Source organism: Lichenostomus cassidix, chromosome 11 (assembly GCF_008360975.1).
Source record: "Lichenostomus cassidix isolate B80296 chromosome 11, HeHo_3.0, whole genome shotgun sequence".
In the NCBI taxonomy this organism is placed as follows: domain Eukaryota; kingdom Metazoa; phylum Chordata; class Aves; order Passeriformes; family Meliphagidae; genus Lichenostomus; species Lichenostomus cassidix.
In genome coordinates, this window is record NC_139492.1 from 19862658 (window position 1) to 19883180 (window position 20523).

A 20523-nucleotide genomic window follows, 5' to 3' on the forward strand; every position below is an offset into this window, starting at 1 on the left:
GTGCAGGCAGTTTTGTCTTTCAAAGAATGTAGCACTGATCTAGAGAAATGCCAAAGGGAGTACCATTAAGGTAGTCAAAACATTGCTTTAGGCTGTCTGTGATACCAGCAAGCCCATTAGTACTGTTTTAAATCTAGCTTGATGCCTTTTAATTTTGTTTGAGATAGTGAAATTGCTTTTGGATATAAAGGTGATGGCATTTTTTTGGACAAAGTCAGGAACATCTGCTGGTGTCTTGTAAAGTGTGCCGTGTTGTTCTTCCTAGCATTTCCTGACACCCTCTTGTTTGGTTAATGCTTTGCCATCTGTTAACTTGATGATATTGTAATGAGGAGGGAGTTTATTGGTGAATCTCTGACAGCATTAAAACATTGCTTTTGCATCCCTTTTCTGCTTTCATCTCTACATTTACTAATGTATATCTATCCTTCTGCTTTAAATTTTTGCCAAGGTTGTTACTCTGTGTCTGCAGTCTCTTTGGAATTTGCACTCTACTTTGGGCTCATTCTAGCAAGGACTGAGAAATGAGTTGTTGACTGTGTGTAACTTCAATTGCTGAAGGTTGTGCATGTCCAATTTACTCCTTGTGCATATGCTTTCCCTCATTAAAGTGGGGAAAAATGTGATGTAACTCATGCCATGACTTGCTGGCAGTAAGTGTGTGCGTGCTGCAGTGCCACGTACAGGTGCTACCTGCAGGATTATGTAGGCATTTAATTTGCTCAAGACAAATTGATTTTGCCATAAAGTGGTGGTTTATATCTGTTTATGTCTCTTTATATCTGTTTATATCTGTTACTCTGAATGTGAAAGTCAGAGTGGAATGGAGGAAGCAGAAAGCTTTACTGTGAAGTTCACTAGTTTTAGCCTTTGTCCAACTGCATCAAGAATCATCCTCTGCTTATTTTGTGATGCAAGCTTGGAAATTTTTTTGTGTATTTTAGACAATAAAACTTGTAGGACCCATAAGAGAGTACTGCACCCTAAACATTATTGTGTAGAAGGCTTTGATATTGGTCTGTTCTGTTATTGTTCCAACTATCTTAATTCTTATTTTTAATCACTGCTTGTGAAAACATCACTTTCTGATATCTGCCAGGAGCTGTGGATCTGAAAGACAGTAAGACTTGTGGATCTGTATTTTAATTGCAGGAGAGAGTCTTTAGCATGGCATGTGTCTTTGTTTCAGTACTTGCTGTCTTCCTCCCTGACATACTAGGAGTTTGTCAAAATGGTTGTTGACTTACTTTGAGATTCCTACTGATCCTTTTAAAAAAACACATTAAATTAGTGCTGTTGGGGTTGGTTGGTTGGGGTTTTTAGGTTTTGGTTTTTTTTCCTAAAGCCAGACACAGTGATTAAAAATCGTAGGTAATTCTCATTATTTGGCCCTAGTATACATTCAGTCATAACACGTGTGATCAGCCCTCCTGGAATGTTGCTTTGTTGTCTGTGCCATTTGATATTTCATTTTGCAGAAGAATGGTTGCATCACTTTGGTGCTTATGGTAGGCTACACCTATCGCTTTCTTTTATATGTCACAGTAGAGTAAGACACTCTTCTTCCAGCATGGCTGCAAAACACAAACAAGGCCAGATGTGCGGAGTTAAGGAATTCTGTGAACCCATTCTAATCTTAATATTAAAGGTGTATAATTTGTTTCATATTTATAATGAACATACCATTTGGAATATTTTTTTCCTATATAAATATTTTACATTCTAGGCTGTGCACTAAGATAAGTAATCTTGAACTAGGAACTCCAATTGAAATGCTGAAGAAAAGCTAAATTGGACTACTTCAGGAAAAGCTGAATTTCATTTTAGGGCTGATCCACTGTAAAAACTAAAAACTGAAAATCTGTCCTAGAAGCATTAAAAATGGGAATACAAAGCAACCTCTGGGAATAAGTTGTTAAATATATTGAAATTTGGATGAACGTTTAGATGCAAATGAAAGCATATTCACATAAATGTGTATCAGCAATTAGGTTGCAAATATATTAGCAGTTGGCTTAGATGTGTTGCTTTCAGGAATAGCTATCAGCTGTTATAAATTCTGTTCACAGTTTTTCTTTGGCATTTGCAATTTAGATCCATCTCATTTTACCTCGTCTCTGAATACAGGTCTGAAAACTAGAACACTCTTTTATTGTGTTGGTATGACAAGGTTATTGCTCCAGAGTCCTTTAGCATACAAAGAAATGTTGCTTAATGCAATTCTTACAGTAATGTCAAATTTGTACAGATCTCTTAAGATTTGTGTTATGAATTCTTGTGCTGTGTAATGAACAACAGGCTTAAAACGTTTTTAGACAATAAGACCAAGTTTTTATTGGGTTTAAAATGAAAACACAACATGGTTGATAAACTACTGCAAAGAAATTCAGATTTTAATTTTATCCAAACATGTAAAAGCTTTAAAATATATATTTTTGGTGGATTTTGTAGATATACAAAGCTGTCATAGCTGTTCATCTTACTGATGGATAAACAGAGGAGTCAGTGTTATATTCCTATTTGAGGATCACATCACAGTGGAGCCAGTCATAATACTGTGGTCTGGAAAAATCTGAGCTGGTGTGATACAGTTGTGATTTGGTGAAGCATCTGGTTTTTTAAACATGCCATCATATACCACTGTGAATTTAGTTAAACCAAATGGAAATATTTATTCCAAACTTGGATTTTTTCACTGAGATGAATAACTAACTGGGATCTGTGATTACTAGTTTTTAATACTATGCTCCCTTACACTTTTGCTGGTGGTTTTTGTGTTTGATGAATGTGTATAAGAGAAATAAAGTACGGTTATTGTGAGGTATGAATTTACTGTCTGACTTAATGTTTCACACTGTATTTTTACAGTAAAAGTTTTGCTGATGCTCCCCACCTCTTTTTTTCCCATTGCTACCTGAGTAGAATTTGGTTTAAAATAAAATTGTCGCTTGTTATCATTGAAGGATGAATCTTAAATATTTGGTGCTTAAATAAAACCATAGCTGTTAAAATAAGGCAGTGTATCAGAATTCAGATCTTCTTAAAATGTAACTTCACACGTTTAGGCCATCTTCAGCATTTCCCAATCACTGTGAAAATCTTGAAAGTAAGAAATCAAGTAGGTGAATTAGATGAGGCAGAAAAACATGGAAAAGTGTTCCATGAGAAGCATCAGCAGAAAGTAAACAGCTTCGTTGTTTAACTCAAAATAACTCAAGCTTTTTCACCATAAATCAGAATGAACTGTATGTGATGAACCAGAGACAGTTTCTTGTTTAAAGGATCATTTCTGGCTGAAAATCATTAAAATGAGGACCATATTCTTGTAAATTAATATCAGTGCAGGTCTCTTACATTTTCTTTCTAATGGCCATGATCTCTGAGATGCCAGATTTTTGCCTAGATGCTTGGCCATGTGTACTTGGGCATGTTCGAGGAGTTGTTTGGAGTTGTCTATTTCCATTGTAAGATAAAATTATTACTCCTGCTATTCTGGAAGTTGCTATTGACAATTCTAATTAACGCTGCTATTTTGCTTGGTTGGAGTTATAAAACTATAGGGAAAGGATATTGAACCTTTTTAGGGCTGATGTGCATTATTCTTTGTGGGTTTTTGCTGACTTACATTGTCAGGGAATCTAAGCAATTTTGCGCACCCTAAGCCTCTGCCTGAAGCCTGTAAAAATTAAGTAATTGCTTCTGTTCACATCTGTTTACAAAAGGGTTGGGGTTTATTTTTTGATGGGTAAAGAGACATGATTCAATAATATCTGGAATCATATCTTCCACTTGGATAGTCCTTCTAATTAATTTATGACTTGCTGTGGGCTTTTCTGCATGTGGTGTCTGAAGTGATTAATCAGAATTCTGAAACTGGCAGCCCATAACAGCGTTACAAATAACAAAGCCAAACCTAAAAATTGTAACCACTTAACTTACTCTAGTTTCTTGAGAGTCATTTGTAGAGAGATGCACTCTGCATCCCTGGGAAGTATCAGATGTACTTGAAATTATGGTAACTGAATGTAACTTCTGATTTATGTGATGCCAATGAGTGTTTTGTGGAAGGTACCGTGTGACAATGGTGATCAGTGCTAGAATTTAGCCTGTTCTACATTTAAATTGGATAAAAATGCATACTGAGCCTTGTATCTGCTCAGAACTCTGCACACTGGTGTTTTTTACAGTAACTACCATTTTGTGCATAATTGTCTTTCATTAAGCCCCACTAAACTGGGAAAATGGAAGACAGTAGAGTGAATATGAAAATGTTCTGTTGAGGTTAACAGAATCATTGAATGGCCTGTGTTGGAAGGGACCTTAAAGATGATCCAGTGCCACCCCTGCCATGGGCAGGGACACCTTCCACTATCCCAGATTGCTCCAAGCCCTGTCCAGCTTGGCCTTGGACACTTCTAGGGATCCAGGGGCAGCCTCAGCTTCTCTGGGCACGCTGTGCCAGGGCCTCCCCACTCTCACAAGGAAGAATTTATTCCCAATATCCAATCTAACCCTGAGCTCTGGCAGTGGGAAGTCATTCCCCCTTGTCCTACCAATCCAGGCCCTTGTAAACAGTCTCTCTAGCTTTCTTGTTGGCTCCATCAGGTCCTAGAAGGCCACCATTAGACCACCCTGAAGCTTCTCTTTTCCAGGCTAAACAATCCCAACTGTCCCAGCGTTTCCTCCCAGCAGGGCTGCTCCATCCCTCTGATCATCCTGGTGCCTCTTCTAGACTCTCTCCAGCAGCTCCAGGTCCTTCCTGTGCTGGGCCCCAGGGCTGGAGGCAGCTCTGCAGGTGGAATCTCACCTGAGCAGGGCAGAGGGGCAGAATCCCCACCTCCCTTGGCCTGCTTTGCTTCTCTTGCTTCTCTTTATCCCTGAGCTTTTGGTTGCTGTCTATACTGCTTTTCTATATGTGGCAGCATAGAATTTTAGACTCTTAACATAGACTTCTTGTACACTTTTTGCTTGCACCTCTGTGGTTCTGCATAGAGTTGGTCTTAGCAGAAATCTTCCCAGTGGGAGAGGTAGCTTCATCACTGTAGCATCGTGGCTCCCGTGGGATGGTAGTTTGTGGGAAGTGTATATGAGTTTATTTTTCCATCTACTCAGAGGTGCTAAATGGCTGTATAAAAAGAGTGAGGCAGATCTGTGAGTGCTTCAGAGAGGAGCTTAGAAGTCTGGCTCTCAACTTCATGTTAAAAGTCTTGCTGACTTTTGAGTGAGACAGCAAGAAGAAGATGAGCAGGGAGGTACACATCTGGGAATCGTGGCAGCTTGTCATTAGGTGTGATGAAGTCAAAAAGTATCTGGAAGATGACCTAGTTTAACAACTGAGAGAGAGGATGGAAGCTGCTGTTCTCTTTCTCTCAAAGTAGAAAAAAAGTCCTCAGCCTTGAAAGAATGATGAGCCACACTTTTTCTTCAAAAGAGTCATAGTGTACATAAAAAGATGTTGAAGGGATTAAAACTGGAACAGATTATTATTAACCATAACCCAAGAATTAAATTAGCAGCAGTGTGCTGCAGTCTGCACAATTACAAGAGGCAGCTAGCAATAACAAGAACAATGCTGCGTTAAACACATGATCTCCACCATGGCAGGGTGCAGACACATTACTGCAAAAACCTGGGGTTCTTAAACTGTTAGTGTGTTATGAGTTTACATACTTGTGAGCACAACAAATGTGCTAAACCAACCACCACAGACCACGACGGGAACAGGCATCAGATGTAATCAACCATGAGCCCCTCAGTGTGAGCACTTTTTGGTGTAATGATTTTTTGCAATTATGTAACTTGTTTTTCACCTGAGTTTAGCTGAGTCATTCCCAGAATGCTTTTCTAGTTAGCCAAAGTAACAAAGCGGGCAAGAATTTTACAAGGGCAGCAAGGCCCTCGCTTTGCAGAGACTTTCTGCTCTGCAATAAACAACAAAAAAGTTGAGAAAGATCTTGTGAAAAGAAAGTTTTCTTATTGCAGTGATGGAAAATGAGACCTCTTCTTACTCTATCTGCATTAAATAAAGTGAATAAAGTCCAGCATACTTGTGGGTATTCTTTTATGAAATATTTACAATAAACAGTTATTTGATTTAAACAATGCAGCTAATTACAAAAAGATACTTTGGACGTATTGCTCTAAATAGCATACGTTACTGTAAATTACCGCTGGCCATACATTAGCTGGTTTTACAGTTGAGATTCTTCTGATACCAGATGAATTGGCTAAAACTGTAAAAGAGAACAAAACCAGAAGGTTCTAAATCTGTTCATCACGTTTCTGGACTATTAAAATACTTTGGTGTGTGAGGAATGAAGGAAGAATAAAGAGATGCCTGTGGGAGAAGCAGAGTATGCAAAAGTTGATGGTAAGGGAACTATAATATAGAGGGTATATGAAGATAAGGGGATATAGTGATTTTTTAAATTATATGTGAAATAAACCAGGGAGAAAAGATAAATGATAATTGCTTTGAAATATCCATTGCTGATATGAAGAGTCTGCAGAAGAAGTATTGCAAAAGGGAACATATGATAGTTTTGTGTTACTTTTGAGTAGTACTTTCACAGATAATAAATTTTTTTTAAATCTGTGATTTACTGCTTGAGAACACCATAAATGGTTTCGTGTTGTTGTTCATGCCAGAGCCCAGTACTGTTTGGAGCACGAAGGAATGTAAATTATGAAGGAGCACACAAGATTAAAAAAATTTATATAAGGCAATGCTCCAGCCTCCTGGTACTGCTGGCAGCTCTGTCACATGCCTTTGTGTGGAGCAGCTCCTCATGGTGCTGAGCTGTTTGTCCCACCACTTCTGCTGGTCCTCACTGCAAAGGTTAGAAATGCTCCTTGGCATCTAGCATAATTTATTCTTTCCCCAGCTGGTCTTGTGCTCTTGTTGTGTAATGTTTACACATTGTGTAATGTTGTGTAATAGTTGAAGGTTTGGTCCTGCAAACACCTCTTGCTCTCCTGCGGCTTCTTAGGAAGCAAAATGCACGTGATCCTCCAAACTCCAGCACTTCCAGCTATGGTTTTTTGCCTCCCTTTGTTTTACTTTGTGAAAGGATGTAAACCGAGTGATCTTTTTCTTTTCTTCTTGTTTTAAATTTTTAAGTATATTTATTTCGAGATCACATTTTCAGGATTGCAGTGGTTGTATTTTATATTTCGGTTTTGGGGAGATGGAGATTGTAATCAGAGACTGAAGTCTCATGAATAACTGGCTGCTACCATACAGGTAAGGAATGAGTGTCAGTACAGCCACTGGTACAGGAACCAGTGGGAGAGTCCTGGAGGGACTGACTGCAAACAGATCCTTCACATTCATGGCTTTAGAAAAATGTCTCTGGCTGGATATCAGGAAAAAAGAGTAGAAGAGATTTAGTTTTGGACATGGACAGGTAAAGTTGCCCACTTTTTTGGGTTAGGGGAGTGGATCTCTGGTATCCTGAGGAATAGAGGCAGCAGAGCCCATGTCTTAATAGCCCTCAGTCTGCTAGAGCTGGTAAAAAATGAATGTTTTATTCACTCCTTGAATGGAACACAGTGTAGATTGGTCTTTTGTTATTTCCACATCCTTCCAAAGTTTGGTGAGTTAAAAAGTTGTATATAAATGGCATGGCAAAAGTCCTTAACAAAACTGCCTTGCACAGAATAGGAAAAATCACTCAGAAGAGAGCATGCAATCTAAGCATGGACGTGGATGCTTTAGCACACTGATTTTTGTAGCTGTGGCAACTTTCTGTAAAATCTCCTGTTTTGAGAAATAAAGTCAAAGATAAGATTATCAAAACATTCCTCATATATGATTCTATTGTTGTGATAGTAGAGAATATTATTTCTTTGTCTGTGGCCTTATTAAGTGTAACAGCAAAGCTAAACCCAAATGTTTCTTTTTGTTGTTTTCCAAAGGATTCATCCCCCTGAATTCTTCAAGAACAAGTATGCTGTGGATGAAGCCCACTATGTGACTGAGGTGAGTTGTCTGTGTCTCTGAATATTTTTTTCTGTGAACACAAAATCAATGACTGGCAATGACTTTGCTTATTTTTAGTCCTCTTCTTACTGGATGTCTCCTGACTTGGTGGGATCTTTCCCTTCCCTGTTACTGGAAAATGTCCTTCTGTCTTATAAAGCACTTGTACAAATTTTAAGGCTGCTCCTTGGATCTGAACGGTTCTTAGTATCTGAATAGTTCTTAGTATCTGAATAGTTCTTAATCCAAAGATGTCTCATAAATGTGTTCTGTGCATGGTGAGACCTGTCAGTTTGTGTCTTTATCCAACTGAAATATGTCACTAAATAAATTTTTTGCAGTGCCTTGGAGATTTGAGGAGATTGCTTTCAAGGAGGTTGCATGTCCTAGCTCTGTCTTGGGAGCTTACATTCATTTTATACCACCAAAAAGCTGCTGGGAAAGGCTGCCTGCCTCACTCTTATTTTCTGTAGAATCATCCTATTACTTGAATAAACAAATTTATTCACATTTCTAGATGCAAGTGTGCCTTGCTTAGTTAGGTTTCTGATTTAATTTCTGAGCAGATGTTTGTACACTTTTGCACCTGGCCAGTGATTCTTTCTTTGGTAGGAAGGCTCAGCAGGGTGAGGACAGTTTTCCTGCCAGGCTCTCTGTGTGACTTTCATGGAGAGCAGCTTGAAGAAGACTCCTCTGATACTTCTGTTCCAATAGCTCACTAAATCTGATGCTCTAGAACAAAAGTTTTGCTCTCATTGGCTGTGAGGAGGTTTCATTTAATTTTCATAATGAGTCCAGCTCCAAAGTGAAGTTTGATCTGTCTCTCAGAAGCTGGCAGTCAAGGGAGCTATGGAGAGGTTGATTTTTGCAATGTGTGAGTTGGAGTCATGTAATGTGCAGGTGCTCCAGGGCTCATCTGTCAGATGGTGAAAATTGCAAGTGGAAAATACATGTTTTATTTTTAAAAATCATATTTTTGGGGTCATCTTAGTTGTTTTGGGTCACTTTCTGTCAACAAGTGCTTTTATTGCTATTCTATTCACTGCTTTCTTACTGCTTAAAAACTTCACTGATGGGAAAAAGAGCTCTTTATGTGGACCAGTAATTAAATTAATAAACGAAGGCTGCTTTCCACCTGGACTACATGTATTGAAATGAAAAGCTGTTGAAGCTTGCAACAAAATAGTTCAGCTCTTAAAGGTTGCTTCTATAATTTTTGCCTTGTTTGCCAAGGAATTGGTTTTCCACCATCAGGACATCAGGGGCCTTTTGTATAGAATAGCTTTATGTCAGTGAATGACCAACATGTGTGTTATCCTGATGTTTCAAGACATTAAGAAACAAAAATAAATAAAGGGTGGAAATGATGTTTTTGATCCTCACTGCCATACACTTTCTTTTGTTAATATTATTGGGGTGCTATTAGGATGGTTTAAATTTGGTAGAACTGTGCTCCGTAAAGTTGTGTCAGGTGTTCATTGCCTCAAGATATGTGTAGTTCAGCACCCACCCTTCTGCAGCTGTTCTGAAAGCCCAGCTCTTTACAAGCCCAGTGATTTTTTTTCTTAGTTTGTGAATGTTTGAAGGAGACTGAAGGACCCTAATAAAAGGATTAGTACAAGTGATCCAGTGAGAACAACAGTAAATATTCATTGCTGAGCATTTAGCACATTGTAACGTAATAGTATTAATACAAATGTTATATGTGCAGGATAGACTACCCTGGTGTTTCTCATTTGTGTGACATAACAACTTTTTGGCTCCTATGTTGTGTCTTCCTAATGATGATAGTAGACATGAGTTATAGTTGGTATTTATGTCTTTAAAGGACACCATCAACTTGATCACTGCATTTCTGTCAATATTTTGTATTTTACTGTCACTTGTTGCATGTCTTGGGTAATACTACAGTATCTGAAAGGTGTCAGAGGAACATTTTTGTCTTTTCAGCTCATTTACTTTATACACAGTGAATATTGATTAAATTGGTATCAATGTGGTTATGAGGAAGAAAAAATGACAAGTAACAGCAATCTAAAACCTCTTTTTAGATATCCAGCATCTTGGCTTTGAAGAAACCTGCTGTACTTCTCACTTTGGTAAGCTATATTCTGAAAATACTAAATTTCTTCAATAAGGATACCAGTTTGTGCAGCATTTCTTTGCACTGTCATTCTCTGTTTTTTCCTCCCCATCTTATGCCAAATTTGAGGTCACCTGTGTGTAACAATCTAGTCTTCTGGCACCTCCATGATTTCAAGATCTGTTGCCTCTGGCCTCATCCAGTCTGCATTCTGTCTGCCAAAAGCTGTATTGATTTTCTGGTAAAACATGACAAGCCTGTCTAACTTATCAACTATGATGGCCTCCAGCCTACCTACACTGACTCCAAACTCCTTTTTCCTTTTATGCTGTTCTGGTCATGTCATGAGCATGTTTGGCCTTTCTGTGGGAATCCCACAAGGATTCAGGCAATACTTTTTCTGCATAGAGTGGTTTAGTAAGAGCAACTGGGAGGCAGGAGGCAATATCAAATGCCTGCTTAGTATTTTGAACGGTGCTTGCTTATTTCTTTGGAAGAAGGATGGATGAGTGGAGCTAAAGACTGCAAGTTTCTTCTTCCCCATTACCTGTCTCCCAGCTGCTTCCCTGCTTTATAGCAGGGAAGTTTTGTAAACTCTCACTGTTTTATTGTCTCCAATCTATATAAAAATTATTTGCTGACTCTGAGTTTTCCCTTACAGCAAATGCAGTGGCAGCTCCTGGATTTTTTGTTTTCCCATGATGATGTCTTAACAAAAACATCTCTCCTCAGATTTGAGTTCTTTATCCATTTAGAACAGAGGCCCTAAATAGTTTTCAGTCTTTCCTTTACTTATATTTGTATACACACATATAGACTTAAAAGATGCCCCTATGGCTTAATTTCATGTTCTTTAAGAGAAATGAGGGAAATGGAATGTTTGACCATCTTGTGCTTCTTACTGTGCACTTCTTCACATGGAGTTGTTGAGTATTTATCATTCTGGGAACATCCTGTTGTAATCAGGAATTTTCATATATTTTTTGACTGAGAGGAGGGTGCTGTGGTGCTTTCACATTCCTCCCACTGCTATGAAGTAGTATTCAGAAAAGGGAAGAGCACTTCTCTGTCTGCTGCTGAATGGAAACCTAGTCCTCTCCTGCTGTGGTCTTGTTCCAGATACAGAACTGTAACACTGCTCCACAGTGTTCCCCAGGCACATGGCAGAAGTGTTCATTGGCTGTGTAGCAGCCAAAATACTCTTGCTTATGCTGCTTGCTTGAATGGAAAACTGTAGGCAAGCCACAAGCAAATTTAAATAGTAACATTTCCAAGGCAGGGCATAATAATTTATTTTAAAATTAAATTACTTTAGAAGAAACCTTGCTTATTTTTCATTCTCTTGCCCTGTATAATTATTTTATAGGTGTCACAGCTCCCTCTCAAGACATAAGGGCATTAGAAATAAAAGCCTGTCTGCTTCCTAAGCAGCACATCCTGGCATGAGTTCTGTACAGGTCTCCTATGGAACTGATTATTTCTTATATTGGACTGTGTTTGAACAGTCGGGGGTTTTTTATTTATAGTGATTCAGGTAAAATAATGTGTAAGTTTTCCCTAATACTTACTGCAAGTTCTCCCCATGATTTAAATTTTAAATACCTGTGTTTGGCTCAGAATCACAGTCCTTTTAATCTTTTTCCTCCCAGCGTGGTATTAATACTGATAGTGGAAATGTCTCTAAAGAAGCTTCGTTTGAGGGGATCAGCCAGTAAGTAACAAGGCTTTTTTATACATTAATGGTTACTGGGTTATGCTGAATTAATTTTATGTTTCAAATTAAATTATGTTTTTTCTTAATGACAGGATGTTGAATGGCAGATCAGATGCCAAACATTTTATTTCCAAAGAAATTTTGATATGTTTCTAATGACTTGAAATACAGTGGGTTTTTTAAAAAATCTCTCTTGCATCTAAGTTAATTCAAATTTTCTCTTTGTCTGTGCTTGCTGTAACTATTTAAAACCAAATAGACCCATCCTTATCATCCATTTCCACTTTTGGAATTGGAATATTTGTTTTTCAGATTTCAGAAAAATTAATCTTTAGGAGTAGCTTCTTTCTCTTACTGAGTACATTATTAATCTAGATATTTGGGATTCTGGAATGCACAGTCTTCTGAAAAAATGTCACATTATTTACACATTGTGTAAAATAAAATCACAAATCACAAAGAAAGGGAATAATTTCTCTGTCTAGATGTGATCTTTTAGCGTCCCTTAATGCTGTCTTTTTATGAAGTTTGGCTACTAGTCGGTTGAAAATGTCTTCCTGAATGCAGTATTTTGAAAGGGCAGTAAATAGAAATATTGCACAGCTTGCTCTGGGATGTGATGATGATGGCTTCAATTTTTGATGTAATACAACTGTCTGTTCTGTTATGATATCTTTAAAAGGAGATCAATTTTTGTTTCAGTTCAAGTGTATGGCAAAAAAGAAACACACCCCCCTCATTACAAACCTTGTTAAAATAAACAGTTGTGCTGAGATGTTGAGGCCTTTTTTATGATCCTTGACTCTCAGTCACCCCACTATATTTTTCTCCGTCCTCCTCTGTCAACAGCATGTTAATTCTGCAGTGAAGATGATAATGCTGCAATTTGCTGCAAGTCTGGGCACTCATTTGTGTAGTCTGAGCATACTTTCTGCTGGGATTGTTTCTCTGTGTCAAGTGATCTGAAATCTAGATTCCATAATTACTTAGTTCTCCCCTCTGTATCCTAAATGTGAACTTAATGGTTCTGTCAGGGATATTGGGAACAAGGTGCCAGGCCTTTAGACATCCTTTGCTGCCCCCTGAGTCAAATATGAAGTATTCCATAATGCATGCACATCACTTTTAATGAGTATTTGGTGTCCTTTCTGCTATTACAACCAGTGTGAGTTCTGTTGTTTTGTCCAAGTAGATAGTCATCTTACACTCTCCACATACAGGTGGACTCCAAAATCTGTGTGGAGCACTATCTCCAGTTTTATCCAATACACCTCCACATGAAATATAAGCAGTTATTTACTTCACTAGCAATTCTTCATTGGAATGACGTACAAAGTCTGTTTGAACTACCAAAACCCCTGAATTTTACCCTGAATTTCACTAAACGCTAGAGTTGAATTAGTAGCCCATTCACTAGTCAGCATTAAGCTCGGAAAGCACTCCATTTAGCACTTGGTTTGTGATTTTGATAGAGTATCTCCTACAACACTTAATGATATTTAAGGATTGGCTTCTCAGTTAGTGGTAAACGTGCTGTCTGTATGCTCCAGGAGGAGTGCTTCATTCCTATGAGGGATTTCCAGCTGTTAGCAGATATTTCTCTTTTAAGACTTAGCACATGCTCACCCCTCTCCACCCCTAGGCACTAGGGCATTTATCTTGCTGCCTTTGACAAGTCTGATTGGTACCTTCCCCTCCCAAGCTCGCAGTGTGGAAGAGCATGCATTGATTTTGTTGTTGGATCAGCTCCCCTCTTCTGAAAGATACCATGCCTTCAAACTACTTGTCACTCCAGCCTTCCCTTGATGTCCCTGATTGTGCTTGTGTCTTCTCCCAGGCTCTGGTGGCTCTGGTGAGCTCGTGCTTGGTCCACGTGCAGTCTGGAGGAGGCTGTGAGGTTCCTTTTGAACTCTGCTCTCCTCACATTTTTGTAACTGTGTAATTAAACCAATCCATTTTACGTTTGTTTTTCAATGCAGACCCAAGCAGATTTCAACATTCCTGCTTTCCTGCTTCTCCACTTCTCCTGTAGCAAATGTTTCCTTTATAGAAAGATGTATTTTAGATGTATTGATTGATTTCAAGAGGATTAAACCCACAGAGTTTATACTGAGCAATGTGTTCCTTCAAACTGTGCTCCCTCCTGCCTGTCTGTGACTGCCTTGCTGGCTCTCTCAATCCTCAGTTCGGCCGGACTCTGCCCTGTTCATGATGCTCTATTTTATGCCTGGGTTCCTGTTTGGTTTGTTTTCTGGCTACCTTGCCAAGATCTATTTTCTTCCTAGGACCCTTTTGTGTTTCTGCTGCTCCCATATGTCTTTTTTCTCCTAGGCTGACCTGGCCGAGTAGGGTTGTTTTTCATGATGGATTACAATGGAAATAATGTTTAATTTTCCTGAAAAAGGTCAATCTTGCTCTTTTTGCAGGCTGTTCATCTGCTTCTGTCAGAAGCTGTCATTTGCTTGTCCTAGTGGTGTTGCTTCCCTGCCTTACTTTTTGAACCTTTTTCACTTCTTCTGGAACATTATTACCTAAGCTATTTGATTAATTTTTCCACTGTAATAAATAGTCATTTGAGACAAAATGACTAGTGTGGTTGTGAGTTATTTCTGTGCCCTGAAGATCATCCTGAAGTTATTTTTGTCATGCTAGCAATAGCCAAGCTTGATTCTATCCTGATTATAGAGCCTATAATGGTGAATTATACTGTGGTTTCCGTTAATTTATGAATAGCTGTCTCATACAGCGAGGGATGTTCTCCTTAAGAGAAGCTGGTCTGTTGCTGCAGGCTGTGGGAGCGGAGGCTGGTGATACAGGGGAAGTTGCTCTGCTCATCAGAGAGTGGTAACAGGGGTTAGTGAGGATCCAGCCTGGGACAGGGGCTTTAGACAGGAGACCTGGACCTCGTGCTGATCCTAGTAACGCCCCTCTCTGTTTCAATCTCTTTGGAGTCCTGCAGAAGTGGATTTCTCACTTGCGCTAGAAGGCTGAAGTGTAGAAGGTAGATTTCTAAAGTAGTTCTAGTGCTTAGTTTCCTAGAAGTACATATTTCTATTTGCTAATAGAGGCCAGTTCTGTGTTTGCAGGGTTTTTTCCTAGTTCATGGATCCATTTTTCAGACTGGAAAATGTGCAGGATTTTTTTTTAATCTAATCATGTCAGTTATGTAGCCCCTGTAAAAATGCTTTGAGAGGACGTGATTCACCATACAGAAAATGGATTTTGAACCCTTAGGGTTGAACAGTAATGTGCCATATACTTAAAACCCTGTTGAATAAATCTTTGCTCATTGTGTTGGCAGTGTTTTTTTCATCCTCAGAGTCTATTGAAGTAAATGATAGGCAGTTTAAGCAGTGTACCTAATGTTTACAGTTTTGCAGTGAATTCCTTTCCCTTAGAACTGCACTTGTAGGGTATGACAGTGAAGACCATCTAAATGGCCTTTTTTCATATTGCATAGCCAAGTCAGTTATTAGGACAAAGACTTTCTGTGCTGAAGAAGAGGAGAAAATTCTAATATTGTGTATGAATATGTTTTGGGTTTTTATCACTGTAGACACACAGTGTACTCATTAAACTGACAGAAAGAGGTCTCATTATACAGTGCTTTTATATGGGAGGTATAAATTGCTAGCGTTTTTTAACTAATGAATTTGTCTTGCATGTGAAAGGACAACTGAGTATGAAATCAATTTGGACATGCATTAAAGTGTAGTATTTCTTAGTTCTACACTGATTAAACGGGAGCATTAATATGTTACAAATTGCAGCTGTATCAAATGCAAATTTGTTTTCTTCCTCAAGACCACAGATCTCATTATCTAAGTATTGTCAATTTGCAGATTACAGAAATATGTAGAATTAGATTGCACTGCCTAATCCTCTTAATGTTAGGACAGTACACATTTTGTTGAGTAGTTGTTTACTGTTTAGTGAGATCAAAAATTTGCTTGGAGGCCATGGTAGGTGGATTTTATGTTGGAATTTGTGCACAAATTATGTGAATTATACACCATTTGTGTATTCCTGTTGGTGGTGAAAAGCTCTTCCTGTTGAGTTTAACCAGTAGTTACTGGTTAAAAGTTTTTGGGATACGGTTTGTTTAGCTGCCTTGTTGGTAAATATCCTGGTTCTGGCCAGGACAGGATTAATTTTTTGCAGCAGCCAGGAGGGGGCATGGCCAGGACCCAGCTGTTGTTCTATACCAGCTCAAGTTGAGGAGCTGAGGGCAGGGACTGTCTCTTGCTTTGGAGGAGAAAGGCATTCCTTTCTGAGATGAAATGTGGCAGGTGAAACGGTCCCATTCAGTGTTTTGTTAATTGTTGAGGAGTTTTCCATGTAAATCTTTTCTTTGGCTTATAGCTTTTGTTAATAATTTTATTGCTGTTACTGTCCATTTTCTTATCTTGCTGCTGTTTCCAGAAAATTACTCTTGTCTCAACCCAGGATATATTTGCCTTTTGTACTTCAACTTTGAGGGGGAGGGGAATCAAGGTACACTGTGACTTTAGTGGGAGCACTAAATCGGGGAGTTCCATTCCTAAACCACAGCAGCCTTAATTGGTGCCCAGTGTGTGGCAAAAGGATTGAGATAACAACAGATCTTCCCAGAATGAGTTGGAAACAAATTTGATCTAAGCATTCGTTGTATTCAGTTGGTTAAAATGCTGCTTGGTCTGTCCATGTGGGTGTGGTACCTCACCCTGTAGATATTCCTATATGTATTCCTCACAAAGATCTTTTTCAGAGCAGGGAGAGGGATCAGGATTGCTTTGTTGCTATACTGTGTGATACTGGTTTATGACATGATAACACCGAGGGCAATAAGGGTCATTTGGGATGTTTTCAGTGTTGCTCTCCTGTCCTTACCTCAGGTGCTACATTTGGCAGTCCATTAATAATCATACCCAGCCTGTAGAAAGAACACAGGAGGATGATCTTCCCCAGCTTTTCATCCTCTTTTACTCCTTCAGGCCTGTTACAACAGCTTTTGAGGATTTTGTATTTCCCCTGGATGTTAAGGAAAGCATGTTCTTGTTGCTGAGTCTGCTGGGCCTCCTCTGTGGTCCACATTGTGTTTAGAATCAAGACAGATTTTTAGGAGGGTCTTTCAGAGATATGCTTGGAGGGTGGATAGTCATGAGTGGCATGGAAGTGGAAGAAAATGGGCCAGTTTTTGAAGTTCTGCCCCAGAGGTTTGAAAGTTCACCCCTGAATAGCTACAGGACCCTGTTAAAATGATAAAATACGTGACAGAAAAAAGCTGTGGTAGTTCCAGAGAGGCACAAAGTTATGCAATGTGCTCAGCTTTGGCTGCGATTTATCAGACACTGCTCTTCACTAGACAGCACCCCCAGGGAGGGGAGGAGAAAAGCTGAGCAACAGGCAGCATGGGCATTCCAACTGCAGCTGAACCAGAGGAGCAACCTGTGCTGGGAGCAGTTGCACCTATGCAGAAGAAATCCAAGACAATAATTTGCTTAGTGAGGGCTGATGAGGAAGGAGGGCCCTCACAACAGGAGGAGGAGGCAGAGTCAGAGATAATCACCTGATCCCTGTCCCCAGGTGAGCTGGGAGATGCACAAAAAGACAGCTGCTGGTTGGGAGAGCCCCTGGTGACCCAGCTGCTCTAGTGCCAGGATATTGTGGCCCACAATATGAAATCAAGAAGTGAAGCCAAGCAGCTGGGATCCCTGTCCAGGGATATGGGATTGACATGGGGATTAGGAAATGAACTGAAACTCTCAGCCTCTGGAAGCAACTCCTGTCAAGCGTGACAGAAAGGTGTCTCTCAAGGATGGTCTAATAGTGCAGAGACAAGTGGAACACCATGGAGTGAGGTACCCAGTACCTGAGAGAATTAGCTGTGCTCAAGGTACTCAAATATTCAAGTATTCAAATAACAAATGGTCCCTTCTAAATCCAGATGACATCTCATGTACACAACCATGTGGCGTAGTTCCTGTGGAGCATGCCAACTCGCTAGCAGTAAGGTCATGAAAGAAGAACAACCATCAGTGGATCATTTGGTTCTCAAATGCAGCCTATATGAAGAAATTATCTCTTCTTTGCTACAGTTCTGCATCACGTCTGTTGAAAGACTGTCCAAGGATGTCCAACAATTTAAAGAGGACTGTCACCAATTTAAAGAAGTGTCCCGTGCCCTGCCAGTGCAAACCAGTCCCTGTTTTTGGGAGCAAATGTTCCCCTGCTTGAGAGAGAGGGGACGTACCATGAGGTAACGGGTTTTACCTGCATGACCATGGAGAGGACATGAGGAAGCGGGACAGAAACCCCACCTCTGCCCTGGGAGCACAGGTACGTGAATTGAGTGGAGGACCGACCGCCACAGGAAATTCTTCAAGAATAAATGCAGCTCTGGTTTCCAGTGGGCAAGTCCTCAGACAGAAGGGCCGACTTTACTTCTGATCCATTGGCACTGAAGCACAGCTCCTTCTGGCACCCTGACTGCCAGTGCTGGGTTGGATGTTCTGAGGAGAAGTCGGTTCCGCACATCCTGGCCCTGATGCCGTGTGGAGTAAGTGGATTGCTCTGATCACGCAGCAAGCTTGAATAGGGAACCCCAATTGCCCAGGAATCTTGAAAGTTACCACAAACTGGCCTGAAGGTAAAAATTTCAGATTATCATAATAAGAAGAGGAAGAGAAGGTGACGTGCTTAGGAGGCCCCACCATAAATTCAGCTACCAGAAAAGGAATAGCAATGCTCTGTCTTCACTGCTGTATCTCAGAGGTACACTGGAAATGGAAAGCTGCTGTATGGAGTCCTACGCAACGAGTCACAGAAGCTCTTGAGGGACAAGGTGGATCAAGTCAGGTTGCAGAGCTGAAAGCCTCCAGATGGCCTTGGATATCAGTGAAAGAGAGAAATGGCCAACACTACACTGACTCATGGATGCTGGCAAATGTCCTGTGGGGGTGGCTGGACTGATGTAAGAAGATGAATTGGCAGCACAGAGGGAAACCCGTCAGGGCTGCTGAACTATGGCAAGACATCACTGCCTGGGTGGAGAGCATGGCTGTCAAAGCCCTTCATGTGGGACTGCTGAAGGACATTTCAACAACAGACAGGTGGATTGGGCTGCCCAGATTAAAGTGCCTTAAGTGGTTTTGGACTGGCAACACAAGGCTGAATTATTTCTGGCTTGATGGGCCCATGGCACCTCAGGTCATCGGGGAAGAGATGCAACATCCCGACGGGTTTGTGATCAAGGGGTGATTTAACCACGGACACCATCTCTCAGGTTATCCGTGGCTGTAAAACATGCACTGCAATAAAGCAGGGCCAAATGGGTAAAGCCTCTGTGGTGTGGGGGACAATGGTGGAAATATAAATAAGGGCAGGCCTCGCAAATTGATGACATCATGCTCCTGCCAATCCCGTCAGGGCAAGCACTGCATGCTGACAATGGTGGAAACAACCACTGGATGGCTGGAGATGTATCCTTTGCCTCATGCCACTGCCTGGAGCACAATCCTGGGCCTTGACAAACAAGTCCTGTGGTGAGATGGCACCCCAGAAAGAACGGAGTTAGACAGTGGGACTCATTTCTGAAATAGCTTCATGGACACCTGGGCCAGAGAGCACATGACTGAGTGGGTGTATTGTATTCCCTATCATGGACCTGTCTCTGGGAAAATTGAACAGTGCAATGGACTGTTAAAAACCACGTTGAAAGCAATGGGCGGTGGGACCTTTGGACATTGGGATCTACATTTAGTGAAGGCCACCTGGCTAGTTTTCACTAGAGGCTCTGCCAATTGAGCTGGCCCTGGTCAGTGAAAAGCTCCATGTACCATAGCAGGGCATAAAGGCCCTGTGGTGCATATGAGAAATGTGTTAGGGAAGGCAGCTTGGATTCATTCTGCTCAGGCAGAGGCAAACCCATGTGTGGGATTTCTTTTGCCCAGGGACCTGGGTGCACCTGGGGGGTGATGCAGAGGGATGGGGAAACATGATATGCATCTCAAGGGGATTTGATTTTTGGGTGAGAACAGTCTGTAATGTTGAATTGTATAATATTGGTTGCTCAATGACACTGTCACTGTGTGCCATAACTACCATGGACAGTGAGTATGGATTGCTCAGATGGCAGTCGTGAGCTCCTGGTGCAGCAACCAGCAGACAGTGCACCAGCTCTCCTGAACTGGATGACATCTAGGATGCACAGAACCCGCAGCCATGGAACCAGATGTTGTTTATACCACTTCATGACATTGCTGGGAGGAAGGGACTCTCTCGCTCTGGAGGAGAAGGGCATTCCTTCCCACAGAAAAACATTTGGGGGGTCACAGTCTGGTGTTTTGTTTATTGCTGGGGTTTTATCTGTGTAAGTTGTTTCTTTGTCTTACAGCTTTTGTTATTAATATTGTTGCTGTTACTGTATGTTTTCTTATCTCATTGCTGCTTTCAGTGAATTTTTCTTTCCTCAACCTATGATCTTTGCATTTTGTGCTTCCAGTTGGAGGGGGAGGGGGAAAGTGAGTGACAGTGATGACATGGTTTTAGCAAGAGCACTAAATCTGAGAATACAATTCCTAAACCACAACAGTAACCAAAGTGAAGTATAATTTGAGTCGTCAGGCTTAGAAGTCTCACAGTTATAAACAGGTGGCCTTGTGGCCTCTCACATAGACCCACAGCTTCCATGAGATGAGTGGAACTGAGACAGTTCTGTCCCTAATCTTTGACTTCCATGAGAAAGTGACTTACAATAGATTCACT

General features: G+C 40.5%; 1 protein-coding gene across 3 annotated transcripts in view; it reads left to right on the forward strand.

The window, feature by feature from the left end:
• PEPD (peptidase D) overlaps positions 1-20523 on the forward strand; it is a 139334-nt gene that overhangs the window by 15142 nt on the left and 103669 nt on the right. For all 3 annotated transcript variants that reach the window (XM_085072072.1, XM_085072073.1, XM_085072074.1), the window contains 3 exons: positions 7918-7981; positions 10033-10080; positions 11714-11775. In XM_085072072.1, the coding sequence (XP_084928198.1) occupies positions 7918-7981; positions 10033-10080; positions 11714-11775 (174 nt within the window). The remainder of the gene's footprint in view (positions 1-7917; positions 7982-10032; positions 10081-11713; positions 11776-20523) is intronic.